The following is a 17330-nucleotide window of genomic DNA, read 5'->3' on the forward strand; positions in this document are numbered from 1 at the left end:
CTGATCCCATGAAACATATATATTTGTTTAATAATAAGCTAAAAGTTAACACTAGATAGGTAAATTATTGGATAATATCATTAGGGACATAAATACTATGAAATACATATCTAACTTCATTATAATTATTGTTGATTTGATCCAACTATATCATTCGAATGCATGGCCCCTATGAAGCTTTTCTAGCAGTTTTATTATGTTGTTCTCACTTTCTCTTGTGAATTGATGTGATGCCAACTTTTTTGTAAGTATTAAACAAGATAAGGCTAAAGTGGCAAACCAGCAGATATGGTCTTGTGAGTAGTGACTCTGTATCTATAATTATTGTCAAAAGCCTGAGATATGTTACACAATTTCCTTTCAATGTATGTGAAGCTTCCACGTTATTGATTGGTATAATTTTCGTTAATTTCGGTCCAATGTATACGTAGATTTTTTTTAATTTATTTTCCAATTTTCGGTTTGGAGTCCAAATAATTAGTTACATGTTGTGGTGGATTCAAATGTTTAGGGTCGACACGACCACAAACACATTGCAGACAAACTGATATTATTTCTTCAACATTTTTTCCAAATTTGTGACGGTTTCGTGGAGCCCTTGTGCTGGTTTAAAAGGGGGCAAATTCACATTTGCAACCTTATCCCAATAAAAATTCTTTTAATAAGTATATACTTTATATCGTTGCTTTTCTTATGTTTATTCAAGTCCTAATCTATTGTAAAGGGATTGAATAGAATGGGAAGAAAGCAAGAACCTTCTTAAATAAATTCAATTATATATTATGAGACATAGACACGGACATAAAACACAACATGATATTTTCTGTATAAATTATAAATTTATAATAATATTTTGATATTTTATTGATATTAAAATAATTTTTAATTATTTTTAATATATTTTTAATTATATAAAATATTTAAAATTTTTATTTTAACAAATAATAACATATATTATTTTTTAATTTATTTTAAGAATACATGTTAAGAATAAAATTAAACATATTAATACGTAATAATATTTAAGTGTGTCAAAGTGTGTTTAGAAATTTTTTTTACTTTTTATTAAGATATAAATGGACACAATAAACACGTATGTTGAACGAATATTACTAAATATAAGGTGAAAACTCAGGTGTAGTCGATTTCAGAGAATGAATCCTCTCAATTTTTTTTAACAATGAGTAAAGTGTGATATGTCACCATTAGTTTTATAAGTGGGACCAAGAATAAATATGAGAGAGAAAACAATAAAGGGTTAAAGATCACACTTTACACTCTCAATTTTTTTTAACAATTGAGAGGATTCATTTCTGTCGACTTCACGTGAAGTTGATAATTGAAAACTGTTAGATAAAAATTTAGTCAAATCAATCAAATCATCTAACGGCTTTCAACTATCAACTTTACGTAAAATCAGACTTTATCTAAATTTTCACCCTAAATATAAAATGTGTTTGATACATAAATACAGTAACTCAACAAGGTGTGTTGTTAGATTACATAACATGCACATCGTGAGCTTGGAGAAATATACGTGGGAGGCCTTTATGACTTTTGAGGAACCGCAAATCGAAAGGGACATAACTTCTTCTCGTTTGGAAAAAGAATAAAAATACAAAACAGAAAATTTCGAAAGTCAATGAATAGCAGCTCATCACATTTTCCATGTAACGTGGAGTTCACGGCCCATTTTCTTATTCTCAAATAACCGATGTTCATTGTTCAATGACATTAGACGGTGATGATCTCATTCTAAATTTATAACAACCCATAATATTCATAAACAGTATAACAAACAAAATTAGGTTAAGCTATATTTATATATTATATCTAATATTATTTATTATTGGACGCGTTTTCTCCGTCATAGTTTCGCCAAAATGCAACCCAAGTGGAAGACCACTACTTGTTTGTGTTACCAGAACCCATATCCAACGCCATTTTTCCCTGTTTCTCTGTTACTTTAAATTTTATTGAAGATCTCACCTACTTTGCCCTGGCCTCTAAAATCGGCTACAGTATGGCGCTTATATTAGGCATCACATTCAACAACTTTGCACTCCAACAATTCTATTTTCATTCCAAATATTCAAAGAATTAAGCTAATGTTATATATGCTTCACCCTAAGATATACCCTAATAATCTTTAACAGAAATATCTAACTTAGCCTTATAAATAATCACATCTAACCTGTTTTTGAGGATTATTATATTGGATTGACAAAAATTGTTTTAATTAATTAGCATGGCTAGCATGCAAATTGAAATTTGAAATATTTCTTTTGAAATCCCAACATTAGTTGTAAAATTGTAATTATGAAAATAATTATTTAGTAATAAAGTGTTTTGTATATTTAGACGTACGAGTAGCCTTTTTATAGACCAACTATTTTTCCCCAAGCCTCTGTTTTATTAGCAGTTGAATATTTCACTATTATTTAGTTGCATTGCTTTTTGTAATACACAAATGTTGATAATTTTAACGTAGACTTGTAGTTGTTTTTTTGTGAAGTTGTTAGTTAAAACTTAAGAATTGTTAGATAATTTGATATATTTAATTAAATTATTATGTAAGGTTTTCAATTATCAACTTTGCATGAGAAAGTGTTACCCTAAATTTAAGGTTATTTGGTCAAATAATAATAATATAATATAATCACAAGCAATTGCTGATAGGTACTTAATTATTTGACTATGAAACCAGATTATCAATGGCCAACATTTCTTCCATTAGGCAAACCCTACATGTCCTAATACCTACATACATAATTAACAACATATCTTGATGTAAAAAATATAATACTTATACAAAGCATTACAGAAGTTGATCATATTATATAGAATACAAAATTGTAACTGCACATATGTATAGTTTTCACCTCATCAAGGGAATGGAGATAATCCAAAAACAGAGGAAAACAGAGACATATACACTACAAATCTTAATCTACATCTTTACACAGTTCAATTATATCCCTCCCTAGCTATTTTTAGTTTCCTGCTAATGTTTATAGTCTTCATTTTGAACTATATAAAGAAAGAAAAATATGTAATAATATAAGAATATGACAAAATTGAAGAAATAAAAAAATGTGTTGTGAAGTGATGAACAAAGAAAGGAATGAAAATGAATCAATGGCCAGCACCAGGGCTAGGGACAGATGTGAGAAGAACTCGTTCAACACTAATGAGGTTTCGTGCAATGAGCTTCTCATCAACCTCCATGGCATGTCCCTTCTTGCTCGGTGTGGAAGCCGGCACGGTGCCCTTTGGAAGGGAGCTGAAGAACAAGGTGCTCTTTGGAGAAGGGTCAACAACCTTGATTCCCCTGTTTCCCCTGTTTCCCCTGAGTTGAAGTTTTCTAGCTTCTGAACAACAACACATGGAAACAGAGAAGGTAACTAAGAACAGAACAAGCAAGGTTGCAAAGCGAGGCATGATGAGAAGGAATGAGAGAAAAGCAAGTGTTGGGAGAATAATAATAATATTAGGATTATGAGTGTGAGTGAAAAATGTAAGAGCATTGAAATATATAGAGAGAAAGAGAGAGGGAGGGAGCTTGGAGACCAAGTTTTAAGGAGTGGCCGAGTCAAAGAGAAGAATTTGGGGTTTGAAGAAACGGTGTGGAATAATGTTTAATGGTAAACTAATTTAATCAAACAAGGGTCATGTTCATACTAGTCAGAATAGGGAGCAATGTTCTTTTGGTATTGAATTTCAAATTTCCAAAATAGCCATGTGGCTAGCTAAGCCGCCGCCTAGTCCTTTGGGTAATTTCCTTTCACTTTCCGTGCTATGTTTTCATTTTTCTACACCGTCAAGGGTCCATTCTAATTAATGCATTGTAATTGGATGAAGTTTAAGTTTGAGTTTCATCATATGGTGGAGTTTGAAAGCAATCAATATTCAAAATGGTGGTTGTTGCCGGCAACACCATCTTAGAGTGTGAAAAAAACGAAACCGGAGGTAGTAATTATGGCCAATTCTTTGGTTTCGATTTTTTATTAAGCTTATTTTTTAGGAACTCACTCAAATAATAAGACATTTAAAATATCTTTTTTTAAAGATATTTTTTAGTAATTAAAATTTAATATATATAATTAATTAAATTATATTATTTTTATTAAAATTAAACTAAATAAATTAATTTAACCAAAAAATAATGAATCAAATTTTAAACTGTTCTAAATTAATATCATTTTTAATAGAAAATGACTATAATACAAATTATTAAAATACTCCTATTATATATATATATATATATATATATATATATATATATATATATATTAATTTTGAGAATCTTAAATTCTAGCCATTTACGTTTTTGCCGAGTTAGGATTTAGAGTTTTCAAATATATATATAAAAGATGAATATTTTAGTCATTTTCTATAATAAGAATATTGTAGTCATTTTTTATAAAAAATAATATTAATTTAGACCGATCTAAATTTGATTCGCTATTTTTCGGTTAAATTAATTTATCTGGTCTAATTTTAATAAAAATAACACAATTTAATCGATTATATGTGTTAAGTTTTAATTACTAAAAAATATATTTAAAAAAATATTTTAAATGTCTTTATCTGAGTGACTCCGTATCTTTTATAACAAGTTTTAAATATTTAATATTTTTTAGCAATTAGATATAAAAAATAAAATTTAATTATTGAGCAAAAATTTGTGAGTAATGAATAGTTCACATAGTGTTACAGCACATGAGAAAAAAAAAAGTGATATTATTGGTTTGGTATTTTGGTAGAGACGAAAGGAAAGGAAGCCGCGTATTATTGTAGCCGTGTAGGTGCCGACAATAATAGCCGAGCTGTAAGTTACTCTCACTTTCATGAACATCAATATTAATCCACCAACCTACTATAAAAGAGTTATTATTCTATTTAGTGAATACTTAACTCTTAATATGATCATTTCATATATAATTAATTAATTTTAAAGGTGAAAACTCAAGTGCAGTCGACTTCACGTGAAGTTCATATCTGAGAGTTGTTAGATGATTTGACTGATTTGATTAAATTTTTATTTAACGGCTCTTAGATATCAACTTCATGTGAAGTGAACTTCACCTGAATTTTTACCAATTTAAATCTATCTCACTTTTACCGCAGGTTTTAACATCATGTATGGTGATGACGCTTGTATTGTGAACAAAATGTTAATAATCTTACTTGCACTCAAAATATAGATACCATTTTTGAACCTAATTGATGAAGGTATGTTGTTATTAGTCTTCTCTGGACCTGTAGCTAGCTGTTTTAGCAACTACACATAAACATCATTAATGACATCAGCAGCATCACTTTCACATAATCACTTTGATTATATGCCGCCATGATTTCCATATTAATAAATAGCATTTTTTATATAAATATATATGTTTTAGCTAGCTATATATGGCATAGCCGCCTGTGAAATGGTCACAAGATTATAGAGTTATTTAAATAGCTACATATAAGTAACATGACTCATGCATATAACAGGATATATCACAGTGCCCCCTAATTTAATAAAAGCTTAGGTAAATCTTTTATACTTAATTTCTTCCTAACATTAATCAATAACTTTTTCTTCACTCTCAGTGTGATGGGCATTTAGCATTAGTTGAAGTCTCAATCGTATAAATTTTTATTATCTGTCAAATGAATATGTCATAATATAATTATGGATAAATAATAATCATTAATCAAGTATTACATAATATAATCTTATGCATGTTATTTGAAGGATTAATAAATTATCGAACAGATATGTGATACGCACTGCATATAGTCAAATATATATATCACTATTCGAAAATAATATATAATATATGTGCAGGCGCATAACTAATTATTTGAAGGAAGACACTACTAGACGTGGACTCATAAACGGATGAACTTTAACAACCCTGGGCTTTATTAAATACCAACTGATCACGATGGATTAGAGTCAAATATAATTATTGTCTTATAATAATGAATAAATTAAATAAGGATTCTTTTGTTACATTATCAGTCAATTGATAATATATTCGTACGAGGACTAAAGGTAATCGTGTCATTATTCATATATGTTACCATTATATATATATATATATATATATATATTAATGAGATCCGTGTATAAATTAATAATAGTATATAATAAATATTAAAAATAATAATATTTTATAGAATTAAATTAAATATATGTAAATTAAAGTTAAATTTAAAAGATATTTTACTTAAAATAATTTGTAGTATAAAATATTTGAATATTGGAATCGTATAAAGTGATATTTTATTTAGTGGTTTGATTTTTATATTTGTTTTAGTTGATAGATTTAGTCTTTTTATGTGACGTTTGTCTTTTTTTTGTATTGGTTATTGTTAGAGTTGTTTTTTTTTTCTATCGTAGATTCTTGTGAAGGCTTATTTTTTATGAATTGTTGAGTTGTATGCACTTTCTATTATGTTGTTTATTCCATCTTTGCATATATGTTCTTCTTCCGAAGATGTATCTTAAATTTGTATGATTTTTTCTCCTTAATCTCTTTATGTGCATGCAATTTTTCAATGATATCTACAATAATAAAAAGAATAAAAATGTGTATAATTTTCTTTTTGAATAAATTTTTTTAATAGGAATACTTGAAATAATATAAAGTAAAATTACTTGTTAATATTTTTCTTTGACCCACGTTGTCAAACAATATCGTTTCAAGTGATGCAAATTTAAAATAATGTTAAGAAATGTTCAAAATTGAATCTTTAATTTCTTTCACAATAGTTATGAGTAAAAGATTGTTTTCATTGTACCTTTAATTAGTTTATACAAATCATTTACATCTTCTATTTTTAAATTTTTTATAGTATAAATTTTTCCTTCTTGTAACAAATATTTGAATATGTTCATCGTATTTCTCTTTACAATTACATGAAGAGATGTTTCCTGTAGTGTTAGTAAATCTTAGTTAATAATTAGTTAAAAAATTGATTATATTTTTTTTAAGTTATTAAAAAAGGAACAATGAATAACATATTGAAAGAAGTACAATTTTAACGATACTAAATACAATTATATATTAAGTATTATAAAATAATATAAAAAGAAAAAATAATTAAAATATTTTTTTTGCACTACAACAAAAATGTCATTTAGCGGCGGTTTCTGGAGTCGTTCAGCGGCGGTTTTGAACCGCCGCAAAATATTCGTGGTGGTTCCTGGAAACGCCGGAAGATAGGGTGCGGCAAAACGGATTGCGGCAGTTTTAGTCAACTGCTGGAATAACCGTCGCAAAATGCAATTTGGGTTTGGCGGCGGTTATTAACTGCTGCAGTGTGTGAAGGAAAATTGCTATTACCTAATTTGCGGCGGTTAGAAACCGCCGCTAAATGTTGGATAGGAAGAAAAAAGTTTATAGTTTTGCGGCGGTTTCAAAATCGCTGCCAAATTCAAATTTTCCATTAAAATTTTAGATTTTCTATTATTTTGCCTATTTTGACAAAGAATGTTTATTAAAGTTTAATTTTTTTCTTTTTAACTAATTTAAACAAATTTAAACCAAGTAAAACAGCTCAATTAATATAACAAACCAAATTAAACATATGCAGAATGTGGCCTTTCCAGAATGTGGTCTTTCCAGATGGTTACTCTATCAATGTTGCTCGTTGTGTTGATTTGCGACAGCGCAACTTATTTGGGTTGAAAAATCATGACTGTCATATTCTGATGGAACAATTACTCTCAATTTTGGTGAAGAATGCACTTCCGAGTCCGGTGTCCAATGTGATTACAAATTTGTCATCATTTTTCTGCGAACTTTGTGGAAAAGCCATAAACTCTATGTAGCTTACTGAACTTCAGAATCATATTGTGCAAACAATGTGTCAGATGGAAATGATTTTTCCTCCATCCTTCTTCAACGTTATGGTTCACCTCACCGTGCATCTCAAGTTGATGAGGTTACTCTTGGTGGACCAGTACATTATAGGTGGATGTATCCAATAGAAAGGTTAGCTTGCTGATAAACCCTTTAGTACATTCACATCAATTAATTGTGTATATACTGAGCGTTTTATTGTATTTATATAAAAGGTATTTAGGACGTTTGAAGCAATATGTTCGTAATCGGGCACAACCGGAAGGCTCAATTGCAAAAGGCTATTTATCTGAGGAAATCCTGACTTTCTGTTCTAGGTATTTGGATAATATTGAGACTAGAATCAACCGACCAAGGCGAGTTGATGATGAGCCCGTCGACGTTCTTCATAATTCAGGGGAAAGTATGTTTCCAGCTATTGGAAAAGCATTAGGGGTTATTTCGCATTTCGAACTCACTCCAATGAAAAAACATCAAGCTCATCGTCATGTGCTAGTCAACTGCGATGCCATAGTTCCGTTCCTTGAGTAAGTATACGCATGTATTTCTAAAACACCAATATAACTCTTTTCTTCCAGTGACTAGCTGGACTAATTTTCTTCCCTTCAATAAAGTACCTTTAGGGAAAAGATAAAGCAAAGCTTGCGTCATCAGACAAGGTCGCAAGCTAAGGTAGATAGTGTCGTCCATGCAAAATTTTCTCGGTGGTTCAATCATCAAGTTGACAGAATACTAACCTGACCAATGTTTTTTTAGTATGGAATTAGTACTATATGAAAACTGATTTTAAAATAAAGCATGAATGTTATGTGGTTCCAGGTTCTTATGGAAAGTATGCTTCAATCGAAAGACCTGCAGTTGCTTGCGTGTGGTCCCATGATTCAGGCCAAACGTTTTGGGGCGTACAATGTTAACGGGTATAAGTTTAGAACTTTAACAAAAGAAAACGGGATGAAAACACAAAAGAGTGGAGTATATGTATCATTTAATACAATAAGTTATGCAAGCATGTGTGACAATAGAATGGCTGTTGGTGGTGTTCTGTATTATGAAAAAATTGTAGACATAATTGAATTGAATTACAGCTGTTCCTTCACAGTGGTGTTGTTCAAATGTGTTTGGGCTGATACCACTACCAGTAGAGGCATCAAACAAGACCATTTGGGACTTACCAGCGTTAATTTCTCTCGTCCAATACACACTGATAATCGTGAAGAAGTTGAATCGTACATATTGACATCAGAAGCTCAGCTTGTATACTATGTGAAGGATGAAGTAGCAAAGGAATGGAGTGTTGTAGTTCATGTGAAACCAAGGGATTTGTATGACATGGGAGAAGAGAATGAAGAAGCTGAAGTTGGTTTTTCTCCACAGCCAGGGTTGAACATGTCAGCGGAATGTGACATTTGAGATTTACTGTTGACAAGGGAGGAAGATATGGAAGACCTCATAGAAAATTCCTCAAAGAATTTTGATGATGTCGCGTAACGCTTTGTCTGAAGCATTTTAATGTAATTTAAAAATGATCTTTCTGTCATAAACTAAGTTAAATAAAATCAGCGTTGTACGTTGTTTTCTTTGGTTACTTTATACTTGTGTAGTTTTTTTTTCAGTTAAATATTTGTGTTATTGTGAATTCTCATGAGTAAAAGCAGACTTTTTGGTTCTTTCAACGATTTTAATACGGAAAAGTTAGTTTACGTTAAATCTTTATTTCTTCTACATTTATTATTTTTCTTAGGGTTGCATTTTTTATAATCTTGCTATGTATTACGCAATATAATTTCACTAGTGATACGTTTTGAAAACAATAGTGAACATAACATGACAGTGGAACAGAATCGATGAAAAATAGGACTTTTCGTCATCCTCTGCAAGCACAACAATTGCTACACAGGTTCTGTTTAAGAAAATTGTCCAAACTACAAACAAGAGTGATGGTAATTGTCGAAAAATTGTGTTTAGTTTTAAAATTGTCTTAGCATCTTGTAGTTTGGTTGTTTTTCTAAGTCAGTATTTAATGACTCTAGAGTTCTCAATTCCTTTTATGTATACTCATTATGTTATGTGCATGTTGATATTTTCAGTCATACCTGAATATTCTGGAGAAATAGTTCCTGATAGTCTAGACGGAGAAGAGTCTGATTCAAAAGACATTTTAGATGATGTATCCTCTGTCGCAATCGATATATCCATGCAGTTTGATCTGAATAAGGTTCCGGATGAAGAGGATGAAACTTTAGAAGACCAACAAGATAAACAAGATGATATACATGTTAAGAAAATGTGCTTTGATCTGAATAAGATGCCATGGTATGGAGATGAAATATCAGATCATCTGAAACGTGAAGCCCATAGATTCATAACAGAGTATTTTTCGCCAGGTCAATATGATGTTGGAGAGAAATTTTGATCTTTTATTATAACAGTTACGCTGATTTCCTTAGTTTAATGATTTGGGTCGCAGTTGTACATGTTTATTCTTGGTTTAGGTTTAGTAAGGCATAACTTCAAAGAGGAGTAACTTTGATTTATGCTCTCTAGAAATTTATTTTAACTTCATAAATATCAGAGTTTGATTTTATTTTCTTCTTTTACATCCATGATTGAATGCAATTATTAAATGCCAATAACGTAATCAAGAAAATTTTAGTGGTAAATTTGTTTACATGAGTTAACATACAAAGGTTACAAGTAACTTGTGAAATTTTTATCGTAAAACGAATGTAAAAAAAGTGTTACGAGTTTAAGTAACAATGATTTAAACATATGTAGCTTCAGATAGTAGTCTTCACTTAACTAGATTATACCCAGATGGTTATTTCTAAAGAGAACAATGCAATATGTGGTAACACGCATTTTGCGGCGGTTTAAACGTAACCGCCGCAAAATGCCTAACAAGAAGTCACCGGCGGACATATCGCGGCGGTTTTCAAAAAGACGCCACGAAATGCAAATCATACCGGCAATATAGCGGCGGTTTTCTTCAAACCGCCGCTAAATGTTAGCCTGATTGCAGCCCCAACCTCTAACCGCCGCTATATGTGCCGCAGTTTGTCTTTTCGCAGCGATTTCACAAAACCGCTGCAAAATAACCGTCGCTATCTTAAGAAATTATTGTAGTGTCGTAAATTCAATTTGAAAATACAATAAATATGTTTGTTTTATACCTTTTCATCTAATATAATCACTTCTAAGTAAAGGGACTCTTCTTCATTTAGTGGGTGTTAATGTTTTTCATAAACGAACCACGCAAACTTTGATAAACCAATTGTCTGCTTGTTTGGTGATATTATCCAAAAGAATGATACTCCATTGAGTAAGTTTGAGATGTTGTGTAATGCGAAAATAAATTTCTTGTGCTTTGATGTTATTTAAAGAAATAGTGATAATAGATTTATATAACTAGTTCAAATAGTATAGAATTTGAATATTTATAACGTAAAATTTATTATGATTAATAGATTATTATGACATTTATAATATGAATGTTTATTAAATTATTGGGGTGATAAATTTATTGTATTATTTATAACAGTAAAATATAATAAATATAGGGATATGAATTTTTAGTATATTTTATTTTTTTACTAATTTAAAAATAATAATTAATTTGATAAAAATTAAGTAGTTAATTCTAAAATTTTACTAAATAAACAATGTTGTTGATATGGTATTAGTAAAAAAAATGTCTTAAAAATAATAAAATACATTATTGAAGGTATAATATCATGTAATATAAATTAATAACCAGTACATTCTTATCCTCTCGTTTCTTTTTCTAGAAAAGCAATTCATTGGCAAAACATATGCTCATGTCAATAATTTCTGCTGAAAATTGTATGGGTTTCATCTTGTAATGAAAAAGAAGTACTTCCTTGTTTTGTTGAAGAATTATGCTATTATGGTGGTTACGAGAAAGTATAACGAATTAGTTTTATTTTAAGATTTATAATTTAGAATTTAGAATTAAAAATGTATAATTTAAAATTTAAAATAAATAATAAAATAAATTTTTTATTTTGGCTAAATATTTTTTTTCAGTATTACTTATTGTTAAGACATTATTGTTTACGATTTGGGAAATGCTTTTATAAAGATGCGTAAAATATTTTTTTTGTAAAGACGCTTACGTGCCACATTATTATTGGACATATTAATTAACCGATTATTTTTGAATTTTTTAATAAATTAAGATAAAATCGATTTTTTTATAACAATACAATAAACCCAATTTTTTTAGGGATCTAATTGTATTTTTAAATTTTTAGGGATTTAAAATGTTTGCAAAATAAAAAGTCAGAGATATATTTATTTTTTTATCAAAAAATTTAAAGATATTCAATTTAGATTGTGTAATTCGATCGAATCAAACCGAGTCTAATAATTATAATGTAGATAATTGAATTTATTATTGTTGTTATAATAAATCGATTTTATTCTGATTTATTAAAAAATAAATTATTAATCGATTTAGTAAAGATATCCAATAATAACATGACAGATATAAACATTTAAAAAAAAGATATTTTTAATGTCTTTATTAAAATGCTCTCTTTACGATTTTACTAGATTAGTTTATATATGGCATCTCTTTTCTCATATTTTTTTTAAGAGAAAAAATTGAAAGCAAGTAAAATTTTTTATTTTTGACCCATATCTTTAGTTATTAATGTAATTTTTTTAGTGGATCAACTAATAACATATTTTTAATTTATACTTCAAATATTATTGACTAATTGTTCACTAAAGACAATAAATATTTGCGGATCTTTTAGCATTTTTCTTTTCTTAATTTTAAGGTACATGGTCTGGTCCAAAGTAACCATGAGGAAAATTAAATTATAAACAGTAAAGTACTTACGGTTCAAAGGTTTGACAAGTGATTCATTCATCGTGTTCATATTTTTGCATGAGACAAACTGCACAACTGATGACCACAGAGTCGTATATGGGAATCTTTCTTGTGAAAGCAAAGAAAGTCAGCAACATATCTATCTATAATTGAGAATTAAGATTATATATCAAGGGAACAACAGTTATTATCATTTAATATTACACTTGAATACCTAATGATACATATAATTGTCCTTTTTTCTAATTCCAACACTGTAAACAGACCCCATGTGATAATTAATTTCCTGTTATACAACTTTATATTCACAGTGCATGTTCAAGTGCTGACTAATAACACCGTAACCTTTGGCATTTAGAAATCTTCCGAAGCATAAGCATGGAGATATATCTTGTGTTATTATATCCTAGTATGGAAAGTTCATTGGGATTAATGCTCAAACTATTTGAAAAAGCTAAGGCACTTAACCAAACTGGGATCTCTAAATTAATTTTAAGGGTGTGTTACATGCTTGGTTTTAGAGGGTTTTGGAATGAGAGAAAAAAGTTTTGGAAGATTTTAGTGATCAGTATAGAAAATAAATAAACCAACTTAATTATATTGCACCAGTTAGTGTGGGTAATAAATTCACATTAAAATTTGAGGGTTTTTCAAAAAACGAGAATGTTTAGTAATTAAAAAAAATTAGCAAAAAATAGTCATAATTTATTTTATTTAGTATTTATTAATTATTGCGATAATTAATGAATGCTAAATAAGACAAGTTTTGTGTTTTTTTTCCCTAACATTACCGACCATACTATCAAATTAATCACTCGTATAAAATATATGTTAAAAATAAGTTAAATAAAACAAGTAATAGATTTTTTATGAGAACAAGTATTTTTGAAGGTAGAAACTCAAGTGCAGTCGACTTCACCTGAAGTTGATACCCAAGAGCCGTTAAATGATTTGACTGATTTAACTAAATTTTCATCTAATAGCTCTTAATTATCAACTTTATGCACCTGAGTTTTCACCATTTTTTAATATATATACCAAACCCACGTGACTACTCACATCCCATAATTTATACGGCGTTAGTAATAAGACAAGCGCGATTAATGGAGACATGTGAGTAGTTAGTTATAGCTAGTTATATACAGTTACACCGTTGTGCATTCATGATATCCAGGCTCTAACACACATAAATCCGTTTTGAAGATATTATTCTGAGTGAAAAGAATAGCTCATGCAAAGAAGAAATCTAAAGTCGGCGATTGTTGACTTTAAAAATACAAACACATGACGTTCAATAAATTAAAGAAAGAAAGAAAGATAAGAAAAGTCACCAAAGCACTCTATGTGAATTGGGATAATAAAAGCGGAAGCAAGAAAAGAAAAAAGAAGAAATGCTGGAAAGAATGGATACACAGAAGCCTTGAATCATTCACCCATGTCACCACCTTAGACGACATTGTTTACCTAATTACCGATTTACCTCTTTTCTTTGCCTCCCTTGGCATCATAAAGTCCCAACAACTAATGAGACTCATGACGCACATGCAAATGCAATGAGTCTTCTCACAATGTTGTTTAGCAAATATATATGTATGCATTATTCGTTAGTAATACATTTAAGGATTTCCTTATGTCAAATTTTGTATATAAATTCTTAGTTTTTTGTTTGTCTTTTTTTTTTCAATTAAGTATATGAAACGGTGAAACTCAGTTGCAGTCGATTTCATGTGAAATTGATAGCTGAGATTCGTTAAATGAAAATTTAATTAAATCAATCAAATCATTTAATGACTCTCAATTATTAACTTCACGTGAAGTGAACTGCACTTTGAGAAAATTTATAGTGAATGATGGTCACGTTTTGTGTTCAATATATATCTTCCATTGGTTCATTTTGAAACCATGTAATACGTTGAACGCTGATTGCTGAAATTTAATTATCTAAAGTAATTTTTATATTCAAATCTAATCTAGTAACACCTTTTATTTCTTTTAATTATTTGCAGTCCTAGTGACACATTATATTGTTGCAACAACTTGACACGCAGATACTATATTTATATAAAATTTTAACAGAAAATAAAGTTGCCAACATTTAAATGGAAGTGCAAATACTTAGTGAAAAAGGAGAATGATGAGTAACTTAATAAACAATTGAACTCTTTCTTTCATGTACAAGATATATAGAATATTATAAAAAGATAGAGAGACCCATCAACAAAGCGTTTGTAGTCCAACGGTTAGGATAATTGCCTTCCAAGCAATAGACCCGGGTTCGACTCCCGGCAAACGCAATTGATTGGTGATTTTTTTTTAATTTTGATATCCTTTAATTTTAGATATTGATTCATGTTGCAGAACTTCGCCATTTCAAATTTCAATGTTGATATCATTAAATAAATCAAGGTACAATGAAAAACTGGCAATTTAGAAAGTTGCAATGGTCTCCTCGTGAATTTGCTTTGTTTCTGCAAAAATGCTTGAAGGCCAAAGGCTTGAGAGCTGGCATGCAGGTCCATGCCACGTTGCTCACTTCTGGAACCAACATGAACACTTTCTCTCTGAGTTCAAAGCTTCTTGCTATGTATGCTGGTTGTGGTGATCTTAAATCAGCAAGGCTTTTGTTCACAAAAATTGAGAACCCAAATGTCTTTGCTTTCAATTGGATGGTTCTTGGTTTGGCCTATAACGGTTACTATGATGATGCACTTTGGTACTTTCGTTGGATGCGTCAGCTTGGTCACTTGGGCAACAAGTTCACCTTTCCCATTGTTCTTAAGGCCTGCGTTGGGTTAATGGATGTGAACAAGGGGATGCAGGTTCATGCCATGGCTTGTGAGATGGGTTTTCAAGATGATGTCTCTGTTGCCAATGCTCTCATAGATATGTATTGTAAATGTAGACTGGTTTCTTATGCCTGCCAAGTGTTTGATATAATGCCTGTGAGAGATGTTGCCTCATGGACATCGATGATTTGTGGGTTTTGTAACTCAGGGAAGAATGAGGAGGCGTTGGTGTTGTTTGAGAGGATGAAGTTGGATGGATTGGAGCCAAATGAGTTCACGTGGAATGTTATGATCGGTGCATATGCTCGATCAAAGGATACCAGCAAGGCTTTTGGTTTCGCTGATAGAATGAAGAAAGAGGGGTTTGTTCCTGATCTGGTTGCGTGGAATGCATTGATTTCTGGCTTTGTGCAGAATCATAAAGACATGGAAGCATTGAAGTTGTTTCGGGAGATGCTAAATTCAGGGATTCAACCTAATCAAGTAACTATTGCAGCACTGCTTCCTGCATGTGGATCATCAGGTTATATTATATGCGGAAGAGAAATTCATGGATTTATACTAAGGAAGGGGTTTGATTTCAATGTTTTCATTGCAAGTGCTCTTATTGACATGTACTCAAAATGTGGGAATTTAAAAGATGCTCAGAATGTATTTGACAGCATTCCAAATAAGAATGTTGCATCATGGAATGCAATGATTGATTGCTATGGAAAATATGGGATGATTGATTCCTCCTTGGAGCTGTTTAAAAAATTGCAAGAGCAAGGTTTGCAGCCAAATGAAGTTACTTTTACATGTCTTCTTTCAGCATGCAGCCATAGTGGTTCAGTGCAAAAAGGCTTAGAGATATTTAGATTAATGAAAGAACATTACGGGATTGAGGCAACCTTGCAGCATTATGCTTGTGTTGTTGATCTCTTCTGTCGCTCTGGAAAGACAGTTGAAGCATACGAATTTCTCAAGACGATGCCAATGCAAATGACAGAATCAATTGCGGGAGCTTTTCTGAATGGGTGCAATATCCATGGAAGAAGTGATTTAGCGAAATTGATGGCGGACGAACTAATGAAAATACAGCTAAAAGGACCTGTTGGCTTTGTAACACTATCTAATATTTATGCAGCTGATGGTGAGTGGGATCAGGTTGGAAACTTGAGGAAGGTCATGAAGGAGAAAAATGTTCACAAGAGTCCTGGTTTTAGTTGGCTTGAAAAGCCAGGTGAGAGTCTTGCCATGTGACATAATATAATGTGATTGGTGGTCTAGTCTTTCACATTTCGCTGCAAAATGCAAATATGTATAGTCTGGGAGGTTTTCATAGGAAGTTCTAGTCAACTCAGTTTCGTTCATCTACTGATCAAACAACATAGAACTGATGGAGTGGGAACTCTGCTGCAGCTCATGGTTGTATTAATGCACTTCTGAGTTCTGACCATTTATGACCACAGCTTGTCAAAAGTGAAGTTTATTTCATTTTCACCTTATGTTCCCCTCCTACTACCAAACAAGAATCATTAGTCCGAGTATGTAAATAAACCAGTTTTGTGACAAATATTTATAATTTCGATATTTTTAATTTGGGACGCATTTTGTAATAATTTATTGAAATGATATTGAATTTTATTAAAATAATTTTGATAAATAAATACACTAATACATTATTTGTAAAATTCTACATTCATTATAAAGAGAACTAATACTTTTTTTATAGATGTATTTTGATGGAGTGAATAATTTTTATCCCTTTTTAAAAAAGAAAGGATGGTGAGGCCTTGAAATTGCAGTATATATGTTGCGAATTTGTTTGGAAATTTCCAGGCAAAT

General features: G+C 30.5%; 2 protein-coding genes and 1 non-coding gene across 3 annotated transcripts; 2 read left to right on the forward strand and 1 right to left on the reverse strand.

Annotated features, from left to right (window-relative positions):
• Positions 1 to 2785: 2785 nt before the first annotated feature.
• LOC112714426 (precursor of CEP14-like) lies at positions 2786 to 3577 on the reverse strand. The gene has a single exon (XM_025766016.3). The coding sequence runs from the start codon at positions 3439 to 3441 to the stop codon at positions 3136 to 3138; it is 306 nt and encodes a 101-aa protein (XP_025621801.1). The 5' UTR covers positions 3442 to 3577; the 3' UTR covers positions 2786 to 3135.
• Positions 3578 to 14939: 11362 nt separating this feature from the next.
• TRNAG-UCC (transfer RNA glycine (anticodon UCC)) lies at positions 14940 to 15011 on the forward strand. The gene has a single exon. It is a non-coding gene; the product is annotated as a tRNA-Gly (tRNA).
• A 117-nt stretch (positions 15012 to 15128) lies between these two features.
• On the forward strand, positions 15129 to 16745 carry LOC112714427 (pentatricopeptide repeat-containing protein At5g59600-like). The gene has a single exon (XM_025766017.2). It carries the CDS (start codon positions 15129 to 15131, stop codon positions 16743 to 16745), a length of 1617 nt encoding a protein of 538 aa, XP_025621802.1.
• The last annotated feature ends 585 nt before the right edge of the window (positions 16746 to 17330 follow it).

Source organism: Arachis hypogaea, chromosome 10, assembly GCF_003086295.3.
Source record: "Arachis hypogaea cultivar Tifrunner chromosome 10, arahy.Tifrunner.gnm2.J5K5, whole genome shotgun sequence".
Classification (NCBI taxonomy): domain Eukaryota; kingdom Viridiplantae; phylum Streptophyta; class Magnoliopsida; order Fabales; family Fabaceae; genus Arachis; species Arachis hypogaea.